At 41.2% G+C, this 17,907-nt stretch overlaps 2 protein-coding genes and 1 pseudogene across 4 annotated transcripts in view; 2 read left to right on the top strand and 1 right to left on the bottom strand.

The window, feature by feature from the left end:
• The window catches only part of PKD1L3 (polycystin 1 like 3, transient receptor potential channel interacting), a 58,624-nt gene extending 55,533 nt beyond the window's left edge, over positions 1-3,091 (top strand). The window contains 4 exon segments of the mRNA XM_059153376.1: positions 208-309; positions 1,956-2,091; positions 2,471-2,540; positions 2,542-3,091. Coding sequence (XP_059009359.1) covers positions 208-309; positions 1,956-2,091; positions 2,471-2,540; positions 2,542-2,617 — 384 coding nt within the window. The 3' untranslated portion in view covers positions 2,618-3,091.
• Positions 3,092-3,231: 140 nt separating this feature from the next.
• Positions 3,232-17,907, bottom strand: part of IST1 (IST1 factor associated with ESCRT-III) — a 32,730-nt gene continuing 18,054 nt past the window's right edge. For 2 of the 3 annotated variants that reach the window (XM_059151257.1, XM_059151256.1), the window contains exons 2-10: positions 14,657-14,759; positions 14,085-14,265; positions 12,539-12,626; positions 10,575-10,658; positions 9,969-10,079; positions 8,626-8,832; positions 7,948-8,040; positions 6,775-6,823; positions 3,232-4,649 (exon numbers count right to left, since the gene is read on the bottom strand). In XM_059151257.1, coding sequence (XP_059007240.1) covers positions 4,450-4,649; positions 6,775-6,823; positions 7,948-8,040; positions 8,626-8,832; positions 9,969-10,079; positions 10,575-10,658; positions 12,539-12,626; positions 14,085-14,265; positions 14,657-14,744 — 1,101 coding nt within the window. In that variant the 5' untranslated portion in view covers positions 14,745-14,759 and the 3' untranslated portion in view covers positions 3,232-4,449. The remainder of the gene's footprint in view (positions 4,650-6,774; positions 6,824-7,947; positions 8,041-8,625; positions 8,833-9,968; positions 10,080-10,574; positions 10,659-12,538; positions 12,627-14,084; positions 14,266-14,656; positions 14,760-17,907) is intronic. The other variant, XM_059151258.1, reaches the window with a different exon arrangement.
• On the top strand, positions 13,550-13,629 carry LOC131819049 (U4 spliceosomal RNA; annotated as a pseudogene).

Here is a 17,907-nt window from a genome sequence, read left to right as displayed (position 1 = left end):
ACAACGTGATGTGAACGCCAAATAAATCGATATGAACATGCTACGTAACTATAGAATTTGAAGGCCCTGGGATTTGAATGGCCACCAGGCACTTCTGTTTCCGTCCCCTCTGGTCCTGTGTCGGCTCCTCATGAAGCCAGGAGGGAAAGAACTGACATCAGCCCTACTAGTGCTGTCTGTCCTCTGATCAGTCTTTCTCCTTTTCAGTTTAACCTGCTGTTTGGATAGAGCATCACTGACTACCGAACTTCCTTCAGCTCAGCAGTGACTGTTGTTGGCCTTCTACTGGGAACCGCTCATCCGGAGGAGGTAAAAAAACCCCATCCTGGCTTCCCTGCAGGATTCTATTTGGTCTACAAGGCGAGAATTGCTTACAAGAGCAGCGCCTTCTGTGCCACTGCACACTGGAAAAGGAGAGTATAGATTCTCTGCCTTCCCATTCTGTGGTGCTACCTATGCATTCAATGTGAGGGGCTATTACTTTCAGAGATATGTCCCTTTTTCAAGCACCTAATTTCAATTTCTTCACTTCTTAATCTTACTGCCAGGACGATGGGCCTGAATTTATGTTCTCATCACCTAGCCAGATTAATATTTGCTGCTTCTTTCTCAGTAGCCCTTTGAAGTATATAATGAAAGTGCCTTCTAAAAAAAATTAGGGAGGTACAATTCCAGAACAAGAGCCATAATATTTCTGTTCGTTATTCTCCCTCAAGAACTCCCAACACAAATCCCTATCCTATATTTAAAAAAAAAATAGGGAACCCAAATCAGGATTTGGAGCCCTAGCATATATAGATTTGATCAAGACCGAAAAACTATAATTCACATTACAGTTCACATTACATGAAATTGTAAAGATCTCCATGAAGTTTAACCTTCTGAAAATATAGAACTCAAATGGGCAAGTTTACATAGTTTCTTAACAGAGTTCCTCTTGTGGGAAGTTCTCACCTAAGATCGGGGAAAGACCTATATGGCTCTGAGTTCAACTGGGGAATGAAACGTTCACCCATGGAACATTTTATATACTAAGACACTTAAGGAAGTAATAAAACAATGAGCTTTTGCTAACACCTCCTTTTTGTCTTAAAAAAAAAAAAAAAGCCTTTTCTAATAATATAATGTGAAGGGAAAATGGAGTGTACTTACTGGGAAAAGTTTTGTATAATAAAGATGTTTATCTGGTTGACCTAGAGTAGCTATAATTGAGCAGTATCTGGTCATACAGATGTCCATCACAGTGATATTTATTGTAAGCATTCATGCTCTTAAGTTGTTGGGACTGGTTTTTTTGTTGTTGTTTTTTACAGTACCCTAGTGGCAACAGTGAATAAGCCAATACCAAGGGAAAAAAGACATTTGTTAAAATGAACACATAAAAATACTCTTACAGAAACCACTGCAGTCCCTGTATTTGAGAATGATCACTTCATGCTGAAAAGTAAAGAATGGCAAAACTTAGTACTTACTTTTAAAATAGAACAACAAAAAAACAAAACAAAACAAAATAAAAGCCAGTTTTTTATGGTTAACTTCTTGAATTTTATTGGAATGCTCCTGTGTTTATAGAGGTTCTTAGAATGGTAGAGACAGTTTTTATGATTTCAGATGTTACTCTTTCAATGTGCTTTTGCTACTCTTTCAAGCTTCCGTGCTTAGATATATTTTCCAGAGCTGCCAAAACTCACATGGGCTTTGAATCATTTCCAATTCTACTGGGACTTACCTGTTTTCTGGTGAAAGCCCTTAAGTCAATTATTTTTATACCCATTAAGCCTGTCATTCACATTCTTCTATCCACACAAAAACATTTTCCTTTTTGCTTCTCTCCCTACTGTCTACCAAATATTTTATGTGAATATATCCCAAACATTAGTATAGAACTTCTACTTCAAAAATGTAAGTTAAACTGTCAGTGTTTAAAATCAAAACATTTTATCGTCCCTTTCCAGATTATTGCTTTAGACCCAGTCCTGGGATCCTTTCTGATTCTCACCAGTGTCTTCCTGATGCTACTTGTGATCATTAACCTTTTTGTTTCAATGATTCTCATGGCCTTTGGTAAAGAAAGAAAATCCCTTAAGGTAGGTAGGTAACACTGACTCGGTAAGTGAAATATAAACTTGTCATGATTTTATCATTAGAAAAACTCAACTGTTGCTGCTCCTAAGATCATAGACTGACATAATGCACAGAATCAGCACAGTCCCTTTATGAATCTCCATAGCTTGGGCAACCATTTTAATAGAACACCCAGTTTATAGGACATCTACTGTCTTATAAATAGCTGTTCCTCAACTGTGAAGTAGCAGAAACACTCCAATGCCTGACTGTAGATCATTAAAGGAACAGTATGTTTACCATTAATCCTAGTTTTTAAATCTTTTGGTCCATTTCCCCTCTCAACAATGGCATCAATTTTAATTCCCTCACTTTTCTCTTTTTGTGTAGGAGACAACTTTGAAAGAAGATTGACTGATAGAGATGGTGCTACAGAAACTCGCCAGTTTACTAGGAATCCAGCGACACCAGAACACGTGAGCAAACAGCCATGACAGCAATGGGCAGTAACACAGAGGCTTTAAAAGATGGATTACCTGGGGTGCCTGGGTGACTCAGTCAGCTAAGTGTCTGCCTTGAGCTCAAGTCATGATCCCAGGGTCCTAGGATTGAGCCCATCTGGCTCCCTGCTAAGTGGAGAGCTCACTTCTCCCTCTCCCTACCTTTGTAGGGTACAGTTGAGAAAATTACTGGTTTAATATACTGTTAATTTTGTAATCACTGAGGAATCAAAATCTCCCGTAGCAAGTTCTTGGGTTTATGGCTGTCAGGAAAAGGTTAACATGACAAGAGCGCTACAGGATAATCCAGCTCTTGCAAAAGCAAGAGACACTCACCACCAATGTTTTCAGCGTGGCTGTGGGAAATACGTATGAGTCAGAGGTGAGCTCACTGCTCACCTCTGATATTAAAATCAAAGATGTAAGTGTGAGGTTTGGCTAATGGGCAGCCCTGTCCCAGAGGACTAAGCAAGCAAACTCAAAAATGTTACCTGGGCTTAAATACAGAAATAGAAACGGACTCGCTGCTGCTTCAGCCACACACATTACCCAAGGAACCAAAGGTAAAGTCTGGATTATGCCCAGCATGGGTCACTTACTTAAAATACTCTCCACTAAAATCCAAATTTGTACCTCCTCACTTGACCAAACGAGTGGAGAAAGCAGGGCACAGAATTTTTAACTTTATTATCAGCTACTGAGCTATGAGATACAAACCAATCAAAAACATTAAAGTTGGCTGAAACAGGTGTGTACATTTACACTACACAGAAGCCAGCATCTTGTCTTCTGATCCCAGAGCCATCTCTCTGGGGAAGGATGGCTGCAGCTAGGGGGTAAAGGAACACGTTAAGTTACAATAGTAAAGAGTCTCATCCACCTAGGAAAACAGTCAACAACCACAGCCACATTTTTTATGGGCACCAAAAACTTTTCTGAAATCAGTTTTTAAAGGTTTTCTTAATCATAAAGTTTTCAAATGAAAACAGGAACCCCTCTTCTCCTGTAGGCATTCCAGCTCACTACCCAAGAGATTTGAGTACTTCTATTAAGGCAACTGGAAGCCCACCTTAGCCTTGAATGGTGACTCTGCCCGGTATGTGACTTGTCCTTCGTTTGCCAGTAAATGCAATCCAACAGAACATGCTATGGGGAAAAACAGGAATTTATGCAGTGCTGCCCTCTGGTAAAAGAGGAACACAGCACTCAAAGCAAAAGGCCACGGCGGGCTCCCTGAGAATCCAGTAGAACTAAGAGAAGCTCTCCACTTTCCAAATTAACTTTGCAACTGGATCCAGGTAGGACAGTGCCTGGCAGCAAGGAGTAGTGTATATGCCGATGAGAGGACCCAGCTTCTGGGAACTATTACAGTGGCGTCCAGAGTCAGTCTCTCCCATTCATAGCACACCTTTGCTTTGATTCTTGCTCACCACAAATCCCTCTGTACAGAGGGGTTTGTTTCTAAGTCTAGAACTTCAGCACCAAGCTGAGAGACTTCATAAAATATTCTTCTCTGTGTCCAGCCATCTTTAGCAGCTCTCCTCATAATGCTTTCACCTTCTCACTCCTCTGTGGAGGGACACAGAAGCCAGAGTCTTCTCTGTGATGGGAGAAGGTGACGGGAGAAGCTGGGCTCACACTCATGAGAGCTGGACAAAACCAGCGGCCCAGAGTCCAATGCTCTGGCCTCATAGTCTCTAATCATTAGTCTCTTAGGAGCAGGAGAGAACTGGAAAGCAGCAGAATTTAGAGCAGGAAGAGAGCCCAGAGGAAGAATGTACTCAGTGATGGTTAAGAGATGAATAAGAATTTCATGGAGATTGTTACAAGGAGAAACAGCTCAGCCTCAAATCTCAAAGCCTGCAGGTTGCCTGGTTTAAGAGACCTAGGTTTTCTTTTTCAACTCTTCAAATCTCCGGGACAGATCATCAAAGTCAATGTCCTCAGATGCTGAGGTGTTGGCACCAGCAGACGCAGTTGGTAGTGTGTCTGGCACAGATGGCAACTCCGGTAGTACAAAGTTGTCGTAGGTATCCATGGGTCGGGAAGGGGGCTTTGCAGAGGCTTCTGGCTTGGGCCCAGGACCTAATTAAATTAGGGTAAGCAGCACAGTGTTACAAACACCAGAGAAAAGTGGCTCAGATCCTCAAAGCCCACAATCCCCTTTGGCAGAAACAATGAAAATACAGGAGAAAACACTGGTTTTTAGAAAATGATTAATAGTTCTAAAGACCAATAAAAATTTCCAGGACAATACCTACATTTCCTTAATGGAGCTGAATCCTATCTGTTTTACTTTCCCATGGTGAGAAAAAATTAAAAGGAAATTCAAAGTGTGGTACCTGGGATTAGGTACACAGAGCATTCACTCAGATTCCCCTTTTGCAAAGATCTGCTACTAAAATTCTGTTGGAATGAGCCACTCTCTATGGCTTAGGAGGAAATTTTTTTTTAAAAAAAGATTTCATTTATTTATTTGACACAGATAGCGAGAAAGCGAACACAAGCAGGGGGAGTAGGAGAGGGAGAAGCAGGCTTCCCACCAGGCAGGGAGCCTGATGTGGGGCTTGATCTCAGAACCCAGGAATCATGACCTGAGCTGAAGGCAGACACTTAACGACTGAGCCACCCAGGTGCCCCATGGGGGAAAATTTTTTATTAAAAATGTTAATGTCCTTACTGTTTCGTGTAATAGGATCTGAATTACCAGTCCTCCATTTTGTATTCTACAAAATCATCCCCCCCACACTGTACGTTTCCATTTGTGTCTAACTTCTAGAAAAGGCAAACCTCAACTAGTTTTAGAAAACAAGAATAGTGAGGTGCCTGAGGGGCTCAGTCAGTGGAGCATCCGACTCTTGGTTTTGGCTCTGGTCATGATCTTGGGGTCACGGGATTAGGCCCCATGTCAGGCCCCATGCTGAGAGGAGTCTGACTGAGATTCTTTCCCTCCCCCATCCTATGCACACACATGTTCTCTTTTTTTTTTAAGATTTTATCTTTAGAAAGAAAGAAGTGGGGGTACCTGGGTGGCTCAGTTGTTAAGTGTCTTTTGGCTCAGGTCATGATCCCAGAGTCCTGGGAATGAGCCCCACGCTGGGCTTCCTGCTCAGCAGAGAGCCTGCTTCTCCCTCTCCCACCCTCCCACTTGTATTTCCTCTCTCACAAATAAAATCTTTAAAAAAAAGAAAGAAAGAAAGAAAGAAAAGAATAGTGTTTGCCCCCAAAGCAGAGTGTGAACTGATGGGAGTTGACTGGAAAGGAACATAAGGGAACTTTCTGGGGTGATGGAAATGTTCTACACCAGTTTTACTGAGATTGTTGTTTATATAAAATCAAAACTCATCAAAATATACCTCAATAAAACAACTATCTCCCTGGGTCAGAGACAGTGGTGGAACCACATCCCAGGGACTTGATTTGGATATGTCACTATCAAGTGGGGAACTTGAAGCCTCGCTAGAAGGGACCATTTACTGTATCCTAACCACCCCCACAGCAGTAAAAGTAGAAGGTATTAGGGCCTGGGTTCATGCGGGTCACATCAAACGAGCCGAGAGTAAGGATGCCCCCCAGAGATGGCAGCGGCAGCTGACAGACCCTGTTGACCATGGACTAAAAACTAAGACTAAAAAAACTGTAAGTTTATTGTTGCTATACAAAAGAAAATTGGGGCGATAAAAAAAAAAAAAAAAAAAAAAAAACTAAAACAAAAACAACTATCTCCAATTTAAAAAGTGTCCCCCTACCCCAACCCTAGTTTCTGTAGTCCTGGTAATGTTTTATTTTTTTGAGCACATGACCACAGGAGCATGCCTGCTCTGTGAAAATTCACTGAACTATTTACTTATGGTTTTATCTACTGCCCCCTCTTTAATGATCAAGTTAAAAAATATGTTATGTATACCTAGATGGAAAGATAGCCAGATGGATTGAATGATCTCTTTTGGTAGTTCTAGGTACAATGGAAACTGAAGTAGCAGGAACATGAAAAACTTGAAGTTGGAAGAAAAACTGTAACAGAAACAAGGAACTTGGGAGATAAGATAATAAAGATACTGTCTTTTTGGACGAGGGAAATCCTAAGTTCTATCTGAACCTACTACATACAGGGCATGTGGGTAAAATGCCACAAACATGAACACTATTCTGAAGAATGAGCAGTAATGAGAAAACAGTTCAGCACTGAGGGTTTCTGATTCACACTCACCAACAATCTGTGCAGAAGAGACATTCTTATCAGCATTAATGTCATCAACCTGAAATACAAAGATTGTTACTAGGGGAGAAAGCAATAGCATTAGTGGACAAAGTACTCATACTGGTATAAGCCCCTGTGTTTTCCAAAAGCTAAGCTGCTCAGCAGAAGCAACAGAACCTGCTCCAAAGAAATTGCCCCTCCACCCCGTTCTCCTTCCTTATCTTCCAATCAGATACCATGTTAAACTCTTAACCACCAAGCAGAGAAAAAGAAAATTCTTACCACACCATAACACCTCTCTTTGATACCTTCACCTTCTGGGCAGAGAGAAAGCACTAACCCACTGAACGCATCTCCAAGAACCAAGTCCTCAAATACTGAAGATCTTCTACCTCATTCCTAGAAACAGTTGTGGGTAATGCTTCAATGCATGCAAGACCGAAACATAAGCAAACCCAGGCCCAAGGGAAAACCAAAGGAAAGAAAACTAAACAAGTTCAGGAAGAGGGGGATCTCGCAGCAAACGCTCTACCAATTTCTTTTCTCTGTAATGCATCAGATAGAAATGGGTCTCAAAAGGCACATACTAGCTGACGAAACAAGGCTGACAGAAAAGGAGCCCTCTAATTCTGAATCAAAGCTGTGCAATCACCAACAATTCAATTCAAGGCATGATTACCATATTTTATACCAAGTTTCATCTATAAGATGAAAATGTAAAATTAATGCTACAGGCTGAAATTTATTAACTGGACACTTCAGTTAAAAACAAATCTGGCCACCACTCCTTTACACAGTGCTGAATTTATAAAACCATATTTCACTTATAATCTAGCAACAAGACTATACCAGCTCAATACAATTCTCTGCCTCATTAGTTAAAAAACAACAAAAAAAAACCCCGAAGACTAGGTATGTGCCCTACTGGAACTCTCTAAGAAATCAGCTCCTTCCTGATTCCTGGCTTAATTGCAAACAAAGCATTGCCACCAATGATGCCACCACTGCCACCACCGCCGCCCCATTTCCAGGGTAATGTTAAAGCAACACAAAAATCCAAAGCAAGAGCAATGCCGGTAACTAGGAATTGATCAAAACTTTGCCTTCCCTGTGGCCATTATTTTGCTCTCTCTTCATGGGATTCACTCTCCTGCTGCTTACAAAAGAGGCTCAAGCACTTACAGATTCATACGATGGGGGAGTTGCTGGTATCTGAGGTGGATGAATATTGGGAAAAGCCTGGTAAGTCCCCACTGGCAATCCATTGAAATCCGACTGCAAGTGAAGAAAGGCGACATGAAACACAATTTCTGAGGTTTGTGTATGGTAAGGGAGAAATACCTACACATATTCAATGTGAATATTCAAGATATATCTTCAATATGTATATTATTCAAAACCTTCAAAAGAGAAAAAAATGCCCAGGATTCCAGATTTTTAAAGATCTAGAGCCAAAGACTAGTCTTCAAATTACTAATCAACTGCTTTGATGTCTACAAGGGAAGATTCTAATCAGACTTTCCTATTACTAGTAATGACCTTTACCTTCTTGTCTACACAGGAGGTTTTTCTAAGTAGCAATCATTTTTGGAAGGAATTACTAGTATGCCTGTAACAGATCCCAAAGGTATTCCGTAAACCTACAAGAAGTTTCTCTAGCGCCATCTCTATTTTCCCACGTCATTAAACAAGACTTTCTCCAAATCCTACTATTTTTTCACAATATAATCACTAATACCAAATGTTCCTACTGCAGAATCTTCTTGACAACCTACAACTCTTGAGTGTATTCATACATCCAATGTGTCAGCTTCTGTTACATTTTCCACAGTTTACACCCACGCTTCTGTGAATACTTACTGGTCCCTTTGGCAGTGGGTAGGAGAAAGGAGTACTTGGAGAGGGCATGGGCATAGGCATGGGCATAGGCACTGGTACTGTTCCATCAGGTCCACCAATTGGTGCTGCGAAACCACCCCCTCCTCCTCTTCCAGGGCCCCCTTTCTTCACATCATCTGTGAATCCAACATCAATAAGATCTGTCTCTACCCCAGGAGGAGCTTCTGCCTGAGAAGAAGAATGAAACCCATATCATTAACCCACACTGGCAGGTCAGGTTCCCCCAGAAGCAGACTCTGAGATGGAGACCAGTGTGGAGGAAGCTTACTGGCCTAGTCCCTTGGGATAAAGACCTGTGGGGGAGTGAAGGAAACAGGGATGGGCTGCCATGCCGTCACAACAACTCCTAATTTCTTAAGGAGCTCTGCGGCTACAATGGGCCTGTAACAGGTACCCCTGACTGGGACAGTCCTTAAAGCCCAGTTACTGAATACAGGCTGTCCCAGAGGTCAACTTTGGATGAAGCAGCTTTCTTCTGAGGGCTACTGCTGGAGGGTATGAGCCACTAGTCATCAATATTTTCAAAAGCTGGAGAAATAAATGCTCTTATCCTTAAGTGTATGTATCTGGGATGGGGAGGAGTTGTCTGAGCAGCACACCAAAGAACCCACTACAACCCACTGATCTTAACTGAATTATTACTATTTGTATACTTGCCCCCCTTACACTGTAAACTTCTTCAGGACAGTGATCTTGTTTTTTTTTTTTTTTTTTTTTTTTTTTTTAAATATTTTATTTATTTATTTGACAGAGAGAAATCACAAGTACACGGAGAGGCAGGCAGAGAGAGAGAGAGAAGGAAGCAGGCTCCCTGCTGAGCAGAGAGCCCGACGTGGGACTCGATCCCAGGACCCTGAGATCATGACCTGAGCCGAAGGCAGTGGCTTAACCCACTGAGCCACCCAGGTGCCCAGTGATCTTGTTTTTATCTCTGTATTCTCAGCTTTCTGTGCACCACCTAACATAGCAGGCACCTAACACTTAGTTTCAGAATCCATTTGGGGTCTTGGGGCACTTCTTGCTTCAATTCCTTGAACTTCATAAAAAAGCAGTAATAGTGCCATTTTTGAATTTGCATCAAGGTTTGTACCTTTTCTAAGTGCTTTTCAGTCATTCATCTCATTTGATCTTCAAATACTCTTCGAGAAATGCAGGCATATCTATCATTACCAAAAAAACACTAAATAGACAAAGGCTTAATCTCCCACACACAAACTTTACCATAAAGAATATGGTTATTTTTAAAGAAAGTGATATCCAGAGATTCATCTCCCCCTCTGTACTCTGTAAGACTCTATACTTACCATGACCACAGAGTCAGGCTCATAGGGCACATTGTAGTTCTTGGCAATTTCAATCAGGTATCTCTCCACCAGGATTTTAGGTGGGGCTTCCACACTCAGTTTGTGCATTAGCTGTTAGTAAAAGACCCAGGGTTAAAATATATGCCAATTAGCCTAAGTCTAACCTGACTCACTTTTAAACTCTGTTCCTCTTATTTTATAGGTAAATTGAGAAAAAAGGAGGTTCTGACCAGTTAAAGGATTTTTTTTCACTCATGAAGCATTATTACAAACCCATGCCCCTCTCATGGTCTCTGGTTACACATGACACAGGTGTTGGTAAGACTGATAATGCCGCCTTCCACATCTGAATCCATCCACTCTCTATCACCTCACTTCAACCTCCACAAATCACAAAGGGCACAAAGAACTGCGGGCATCACAATCAGAAGTCGAGGGAAGAGGTAAGGACTTGACTGCACTACCAGTCTGAGAGCCTTCTCACCCTCACTATAAATATGCAACCCTAGACTAACTCAGCCATACAAGAAGACCCACTACAATCCATGCAAGAGAACATGCCCACACCCTGCCTACTCCATCTTGTTTAACAAGTGTGTTCATTACCCTGTCATTCACAGTTCCAATCTGGTTGGTCCTACATAGCTTGCCATATTCCTTGCTATACTTGGCACAGAGCTGATCAGCAACCTAAAGAGAGAAAAGAACAGTGAATGAGGGTGCAAACCATTCTTACAGACTGCTTCAAGCTTCCTATCAATAGTAACCATGCTTCTATTACAGGATTTCAAAAAAACCAGGCCTGTAAAATTTTAGGAATACGTATTCATATTTGTTTATCTACCCATCCACTGAGCTGTAACTATGTGCCATATTCAATCATAAACCTTATGATAGATGCTATAAAAAGACACTGTTTGTACCCTTATAGTCTTAAAATCTCTGAGGAAAGCAGTCATTTATCACACAAAGATACAAATGCAGTGTGGCGCCTGGATGGCTCAGTGGGTTAAGCCTCTGCCTTCAGCTTGGGTCATGATCTCAGGGTCCTGGGATCGAGCCTCACATCGGGCTCTCTGTTCAGCAGGGAGCCTGCTTCCCCTCCTCTCTCTGCCTGCCTCTCTGCCTACTTGTGATCTCTCTGTCAAATAAATAAATAAAATAAATAAATTAAAAAAAAAAAAACAAACCCAAATGCAGCCATAGTAAGTGTCACCAAGGAAAAGTACACCACACTGTCAATAACTTAGAACAGCGAAATTAAATTTGATAAAAAAAAGTCAGGTAAGGAGGTGCCTGGGTAGCTGAGTCGGTTGTCCGTCCAATTCTTGGTTTTAGCTCTCAGGCTTGTGGGATCAAACCCCACACTGGGCTCCTTGCTTAGCACGGAGTCTGTTCAAGATCTTCTCCCTTCCCCTCCTACGCCTCCCACTACTTTGTGCTCGCTTGCTCTCAAATAAATAAAATCTTTAAAAAAGGGAAAAAAGAAGTCAGGTAAGGAAGGCTTCCTAAAGAAAGGGATGCTCCGCTGAGAGGTAAAGGAGGACTAGGAGTTAAGAGGGAGGGAAGACAAACATTCTAGGAAAAGAAAACAGCATGTGCAAAGGCCTCTGGTGGAAAAACAGGGTCAATCCTCAAGCTGAATTAGAGGCATTGTTGAGCCCCAGGGAGGAGTGTGATAGGAAATGAAGAAAGAAAGGCACAACGGCACCACATAATACAGAGCCATGTTAGGAACTGCTCCTATCACAAGAACAGCAGCTACCAAAGGGCTTTAAAGCAAGGGGTAGAGACAGGATCAGATCTGTGATCTGAACAGAATCCTAAGCTATTCGATGGAATAGCTACTTGTGATCTCTGTCAAATAAATAAATAAGATCTTAAAATAATATATTCTCAGTTAAAAGACAGTATAGCTATGAAACAAAAGCAACAGACTATTAAGTATATATTGAGAGAATTTTAAAAAAATCTCAAAAGACAGGTCAGGAGGTAAGACTGAAACAATCTATAGAATAAAACAAAAAAGGCAAAAATGGAAAAACAGGAAAGAACTAAACTGAATTTATATCCTGGCAGTCAGTGCCATATCCATGTTGTAATGGAGAAGTTTTTAATGTCTATCTCTTTTGCTAGATTTTAAAGCTCCAAGAGTGGGGCTGGTATCATATTTTACTCACTACTGTACCCTCAGGTTCCACCTAACTTGTAACATACACCCAAAGAATATCTGTGGAATTAATGAATGAAGCAAAACATCTTTCTAACTTTACTGGTTTAGAGTTAAGAACTTTTCCTCTTGAATATACTTAAGTAATATTACACTAGAAATAAAACAAAACTGGAGATACACAAAAATTTGCTCCTTAAAAGAAATTATTCAAGTCTCAAAACACTGTTCTATTACATTATATAAGTCCTGAAAAGGAGGTAAGACAAATTCATAAAGCCCATTTCAGACAGCATGTAAAAGGTACAAAATAATCTGGTCAAAGAAGCAGAAGTGATTTATATTAACCAACCTAAAAATATGACAAACTACAGACATCACTGAAACTCCCTGTACTCACTATTTTCAACTCAGCCACTTCTGATTGGAGCCGAGGAGCAGCCCATATCAGCGTAGACACGGATTCAGCCAGACCAGAGTCTAGTTCCCTAGTTAAGGAAAAAAAGTAATAAAATATAATATTCTCTGAAACAGGGGCACCTGGACTACCAAGGTCATGATCCCAGAGTCCCGGGCTCAAGCTCTGTTGTCAGGCCCCCCGCTCAGTGAGGAGTTTGCTTCTCCCTTCCCTCCCTTCCCCTCTGCTCCTCCCCTGCTTGTGCTCACTCGCTCCCATTCTCTCTCAAATCAATTAAAAAAAAATTTTTTTTTATTTGCAAGAGTAAGCCAGAGAGAGCAGAAGTTGGGGGCAGGGGGGTGGGGTGGGGCCGAGGCTGAGCAGGGAGTCCAATATGGGACTCAATCCCAGAACTCTAGGATCATGACCTGAGCCAAACACCGATATTTAACCAACTGAGCCACCTAGGTAACACCTAAGTAAAATCTTTAAAAAAATAAAAATTCTTTAATACAAACCAAAAAAATCCTAGAATTTGTATCATATGCTTGATAGCCTCTAAAGTTCTTTCATGAACCTCACTGGACTCTCATAAATAATTCCAGGGCTTCTAGCCTTATTCATCATCCTATTTCACTTCTGGGGAAATTAACTGACAAGCCCAGGGTCACAAAGCCAGGAAATGGTAGACCCAAGACTCAAACTTAGACGTTTTGATTTTAGAGTCCTTATTTTCTTTTCAGTTGTCTACATGGAGATCAGGCCTTCCATTAAAAATATTAGGAAAAAGGTACTCAAGTATGTGAAGTAGTCCCCTAGTGCTATTCCCCCACATACAGTAGGAGACCAGTATTACTCCTTTCTCAAATTCCCTTTCTCAAAAAGATGATTTGATCTAGGTCTTCAAAATATCTTCTTTCACTTCATTACAGCTATACAGTTGTAGAGACCTACTGAACAACACTGCGCATATAGTTAACAATACTATACTAAGCACTTAAAAACGTGACGAGCAGCTTTGCGCAGTGGCAGTATCGTAGCCAATGAGGTTTATCCGAGGCATGATTATTGCTAATTGAAAACGTGACAAGAGCAGAGGAGCGCCTGCGTGGCTCAGTTGGTTGAGTGTTAGGCACCTGGTTTTAGCTCCGGTCATGATCTCACAGTCTTGAGATCAAGGCCCCATTTCATGCTCCGCGCTCAGCAGGGAGTGTGCTTGGGATTCTCTCCCTCTGCTCCTCTACCCATCTCTCCACCCCCCCAACCCCGCCGGCGCATGCATGCTCTTTCTCTCTAAAATAAACATACACCTTTTTAAAAAATGTTAAGAGGGCAGAGATCTGATGTTGTGTGTTCTTACAAAAAGAGTGTGAGGCAGGGGGACACAAGGAAACTTGGAGGTAAGAAATGTTTACTGCCTTGATTGTGGTGATGGTATGCAGGTATATGCATATGTTCAAACTCATCAAATTGTACACAAAAGAACCGTTTTTTCTATAAATCATACCTAAATTAAGATTTAGGAAAAAAAAGAGAGAAAATATCTTACTTCATAGACTGGATGAGGCCAAACCGAGCCAGCAGCAGATCACAATACAGCTCCAGAATCTCCATGGCCTCCACAAGGTAGTCTTCTCGGATAATGTGCTCCACTCGAATCCGAGCTCGTTCATCTTTCCCAGCAGCCAGATAGTCAGCAATCTCTTTCCTCGCTTTCTGGGCCAGTTCCGCTAAGGCACAAATCCCATCCAGTCACATAACAGCAGTACACTGGGCCCTGGTCTGCAGGAGACTTCTACTCCAAGAGCAAAGTGGGTGTTTCTAGTATATCCTAGCTCACTTCTCTCTTAGCAAATCTGGTCCCAACTCATCCAGGCTCTAGAATTTGTTCCTTTGTCTAGATGAGAATATTGCTGTTGCAGCCAGAAACTTCTACCTTATTCCCTGCAACAGAACTGATTCAATCTTACTTGTCACAAAGAGCACCCATAATATATCTAAAGCTTAAAGGATATCGAATCCATAAGACTTCACAGTACTAGCCTGAAAGAGCCTGACAGAGCCAGAAACTCAGCGACATATTTTGGGAAATAAAATATAAGGCAATCATGCATTACTCACTCTTTTTTTTCTCCAACAGTTTAAGACGGTTTATGACTAATCTCAAATTGACTCGTAAACGCTCAGCTTTAAATCCAGAGCCCAGCATGCTGTGCTGTTCCTCCTGGAAAAAGAGAATGCACAGTTACTACTTTCAAGTTGAAATTATTCCAGTTACAGGGTAGATTAGCTGACACTATAAACTAGAATGGTTTCCTAATACAGGCAAAACAACATGATCTGATTCACAGTTGGTTTTTTTTTTTTTTTAAGATTTTATTTATCTGACAGAGAGAGAGGTCCACAAGTAGGCAGAGAAGCAGGCAGAGAAAGATGGGAAGCAGGCTCCCCACTGAGCAGAGCAGGGCTTGATCCCAGGACCCTGAGACCAAGATGTGAGCTGAAGGCAGAGGCTTAACCCACTGAACCACCCAAGCACCTCTGATTCACACTACTTAAAGATCATTTTGGTTGTGTGGAGAACTAACTGGGAGAAGGTAAGACAGAGCTAAAAGACTTGGTAATGGATAAAATTAATATCTATGTATCAGTGTAGAAGTGGGTTGATAAAAAAACAAAGCAGCAGCAGGAACAGCTTCTACTTCTCCCCAAAATCTCATTAGGGCAGTGATGAGGAAAGATTATCAAATTTAGAACCAAATTCAAAAATATTCTCCCACTAGTGCCTCAAGTCCTTCTACTAATTCAAGTTAGTGCCTAAGATCACAAAAATATTAGTATTTACCGATATACAAAAAAATATACAAAGGAATGAGAAGTCCAAGAAAAAAAAAAACTGCTCTATAAAATTTAACAAGAGGCTATTTACCAAAACTCTGAATAAACAGCAAAGTTATAGTCAACAAAACCACTCCTCTCCACCCACAAGGGGGTATACCATTGTTCATGCCATACTGAAAAAGCACAAATTCTATGCCTCTCAATGAATTCTGGACTTGAACTTCAAAACATATAACATCCAAACAAAAGTTAGGTCTAACAAACTAACCGATAAACAGACAAACCAAAAAAGATATTCAATGTAAGGAAAAACACTAGGGATATTTGTCCACTTGTGCAAAAACCACTAAAAAGAAATAACAGATGTATTCTCCTTTTGTAAAATTGCCTCCAGAAGCCTTTATACATTAAATAATTAACCTAAGTCTCAGTTTACAGTGGGCTTGTATGTCATGAAATATCTAGGATCCATAACTGAATTATGTTCAATCCACTCAACAAATATTTACCGAATATTTCTACATCAGACAATAGCTAAATGCTTAAGATTTAAGAAAATAAAAGGGGTGGAGGGTACAGTCCTTCCCCTCAAAGGAATTTATTCTATGGACAAAAACAGCTAAGAAAACCTGACAACTATAATACTATTTGGTAAGAGGTGTAATTTTAAAGATTATTTATTTATTTATTTATTTGACAGAGAGAGATCACAAGTAGGCAGAGAGGCAGGCAGAGAGAGAGAGAGAGGAGGAAGCAGGCTCCCCGCTGAGCAGAGAGCCCGATGTGGGACTCGATCCCAGGACCCTGAGATCATGACCCGAGCCGAAGGCAGCGGCTTTACCCACTGAGCCACCCAGGCGCCCCAAGAGGTGTAATTTTAGAGTTGTTTTCAACTGAAAGTGACTTTGGCCCCACATGGGACATCTGGCAATGACTAGAGACATCCTGGGTTGTCATGACTGGAAGGGATGCTATTGGCATCTGGTGGGTAGATGCCAGGAATACTGCTAAACATTCTACAATGCTCAGGACAGAACCCCACAACAAAAAAATTATCCAGCCCAAATGTCAGTAGGGCCAAGATTAAGAAAGACACCCAATCTCTGAGACATGACAGAATGCTTTCCGGGAGAACTGAAGTCTAAGTCAGGTCCTAAAGGATAAATTATTTGTAAGGTAAAAAGAGGATGTGACCACCTCAGGCAGAGGAAGTGCTGTATGTAAACTCCAGGTACCAGAGAGAACAAGAAACTTTCAGAGGAACACAAGTTCAGTACAGCTGAAGAATGGCATTAATTACAGTTTATGCCGTAACATCTCACATAATCAAATTCAAAACTTCAATTTGGCAATTATTTATAAGAGAACAGGCGCTGTGGTAGGTTCTGGTGTTAACTAGATCCAGACAGTATCCTTGTTTTCAAGGCCTCCATAACCAGAGATGGATGGGAGATAGAAAGACAGCCAGAAAAACAGTAACTAGGACTATCATTTGCTATATGCGGTCCTGGGTCCATGATCAACCAGCAACTGAGTGGTATAATGAAGAAAAAAATCTAAGTGCATCTAAATCCAAAACCCAAGTAAACAATCTTAATCATACACTCCTATAGCACTTCAGTACAAAAATTTTAATAACATACATTGTTTAATCCCTTTCAACAAATATTCATTGAATGCCTACAGTACTGTGACTGAGACAGAGACACAATGGCACTGAAAACAGAGACACAGTTATTGCCCTCATGGAGTTCACAGTCTAGTTAAAGAAAACTATTACCTCAGTAACTACAAAATAGTAAACAAGTACTTAAGTGGTGCTCTGGAGCTTATTAGAAGTTTGACCTCTTTGGCCACTTGCTTGGATACGGTTTCAAAGATAAAAGATAACAGTATCAGGGGTCTGGTAGAATCACAGGTATGACAGAAAAATGTCAAGATTTCTCTGTGGTTCTTAACTAATCTCTAAGCATCGATTGTGTGATGCATCAATATACACGAGAACAAAACTTTAGTATTATAAATATTTTTTTCTTTTTTTTTAAAGATTTTATTTATTTTATTAGACAGATAGAGATCACAAGTAGGCAGAGAGGCAGGCAGAGAGAGAGGGAGGAAGAAGTAGGCTCCCTGCTGAGCAGAGAGCCGGATGCGGGGCTCCATCCTAGGACCCTGGGATCATAACCTGAGCCGAAGGCAGAGGCTTTAACCCACTGAGCCACCCAGGCACCCCAGTATTATAAATATTTTTAAGAGGCTTAAAAACATACATTTTGACTTATTAATTCTATTCCTAGTAATTTAGCCTAAAGAAACAGAGGTTCAGGGTGCCTGGGTGGCTCAGTGGGTTAAGCCTCTGCCTTCAGCTCAGGTCATGATCTCAGGGTCCTGGGATCGAGAGATCAGGCTCTCTGCTTGGCCGGGAGCCTGCTTCTCCCACTCTCTCTGCCTGCTTCTCTGCCTACTTGTGATCCCACCCCCCGTCAAATAAATAAACTGATAAATAAAAAAGAAACAGAGGTTCATTCAGA

Source organism: Mustela lutreola, chromosome 16 (genome assembly GCF_030435805.1).
Source record: "Mustela lutreola isolate mMusLut2 chromosome 16, mMusLut2.pri, whole genome shotgun sequence".
NCBI classification, from domain to species: Eukaryota; Metazoa; Chordata; class Mammalia; order Carnivora; family Mustelidae; genus Mustela; species Mustela lutreola.
Note: the sequence above shows the minus strand (reverse complement) of the source record. Positions and strands in the feature narration are given on the sequence as shown.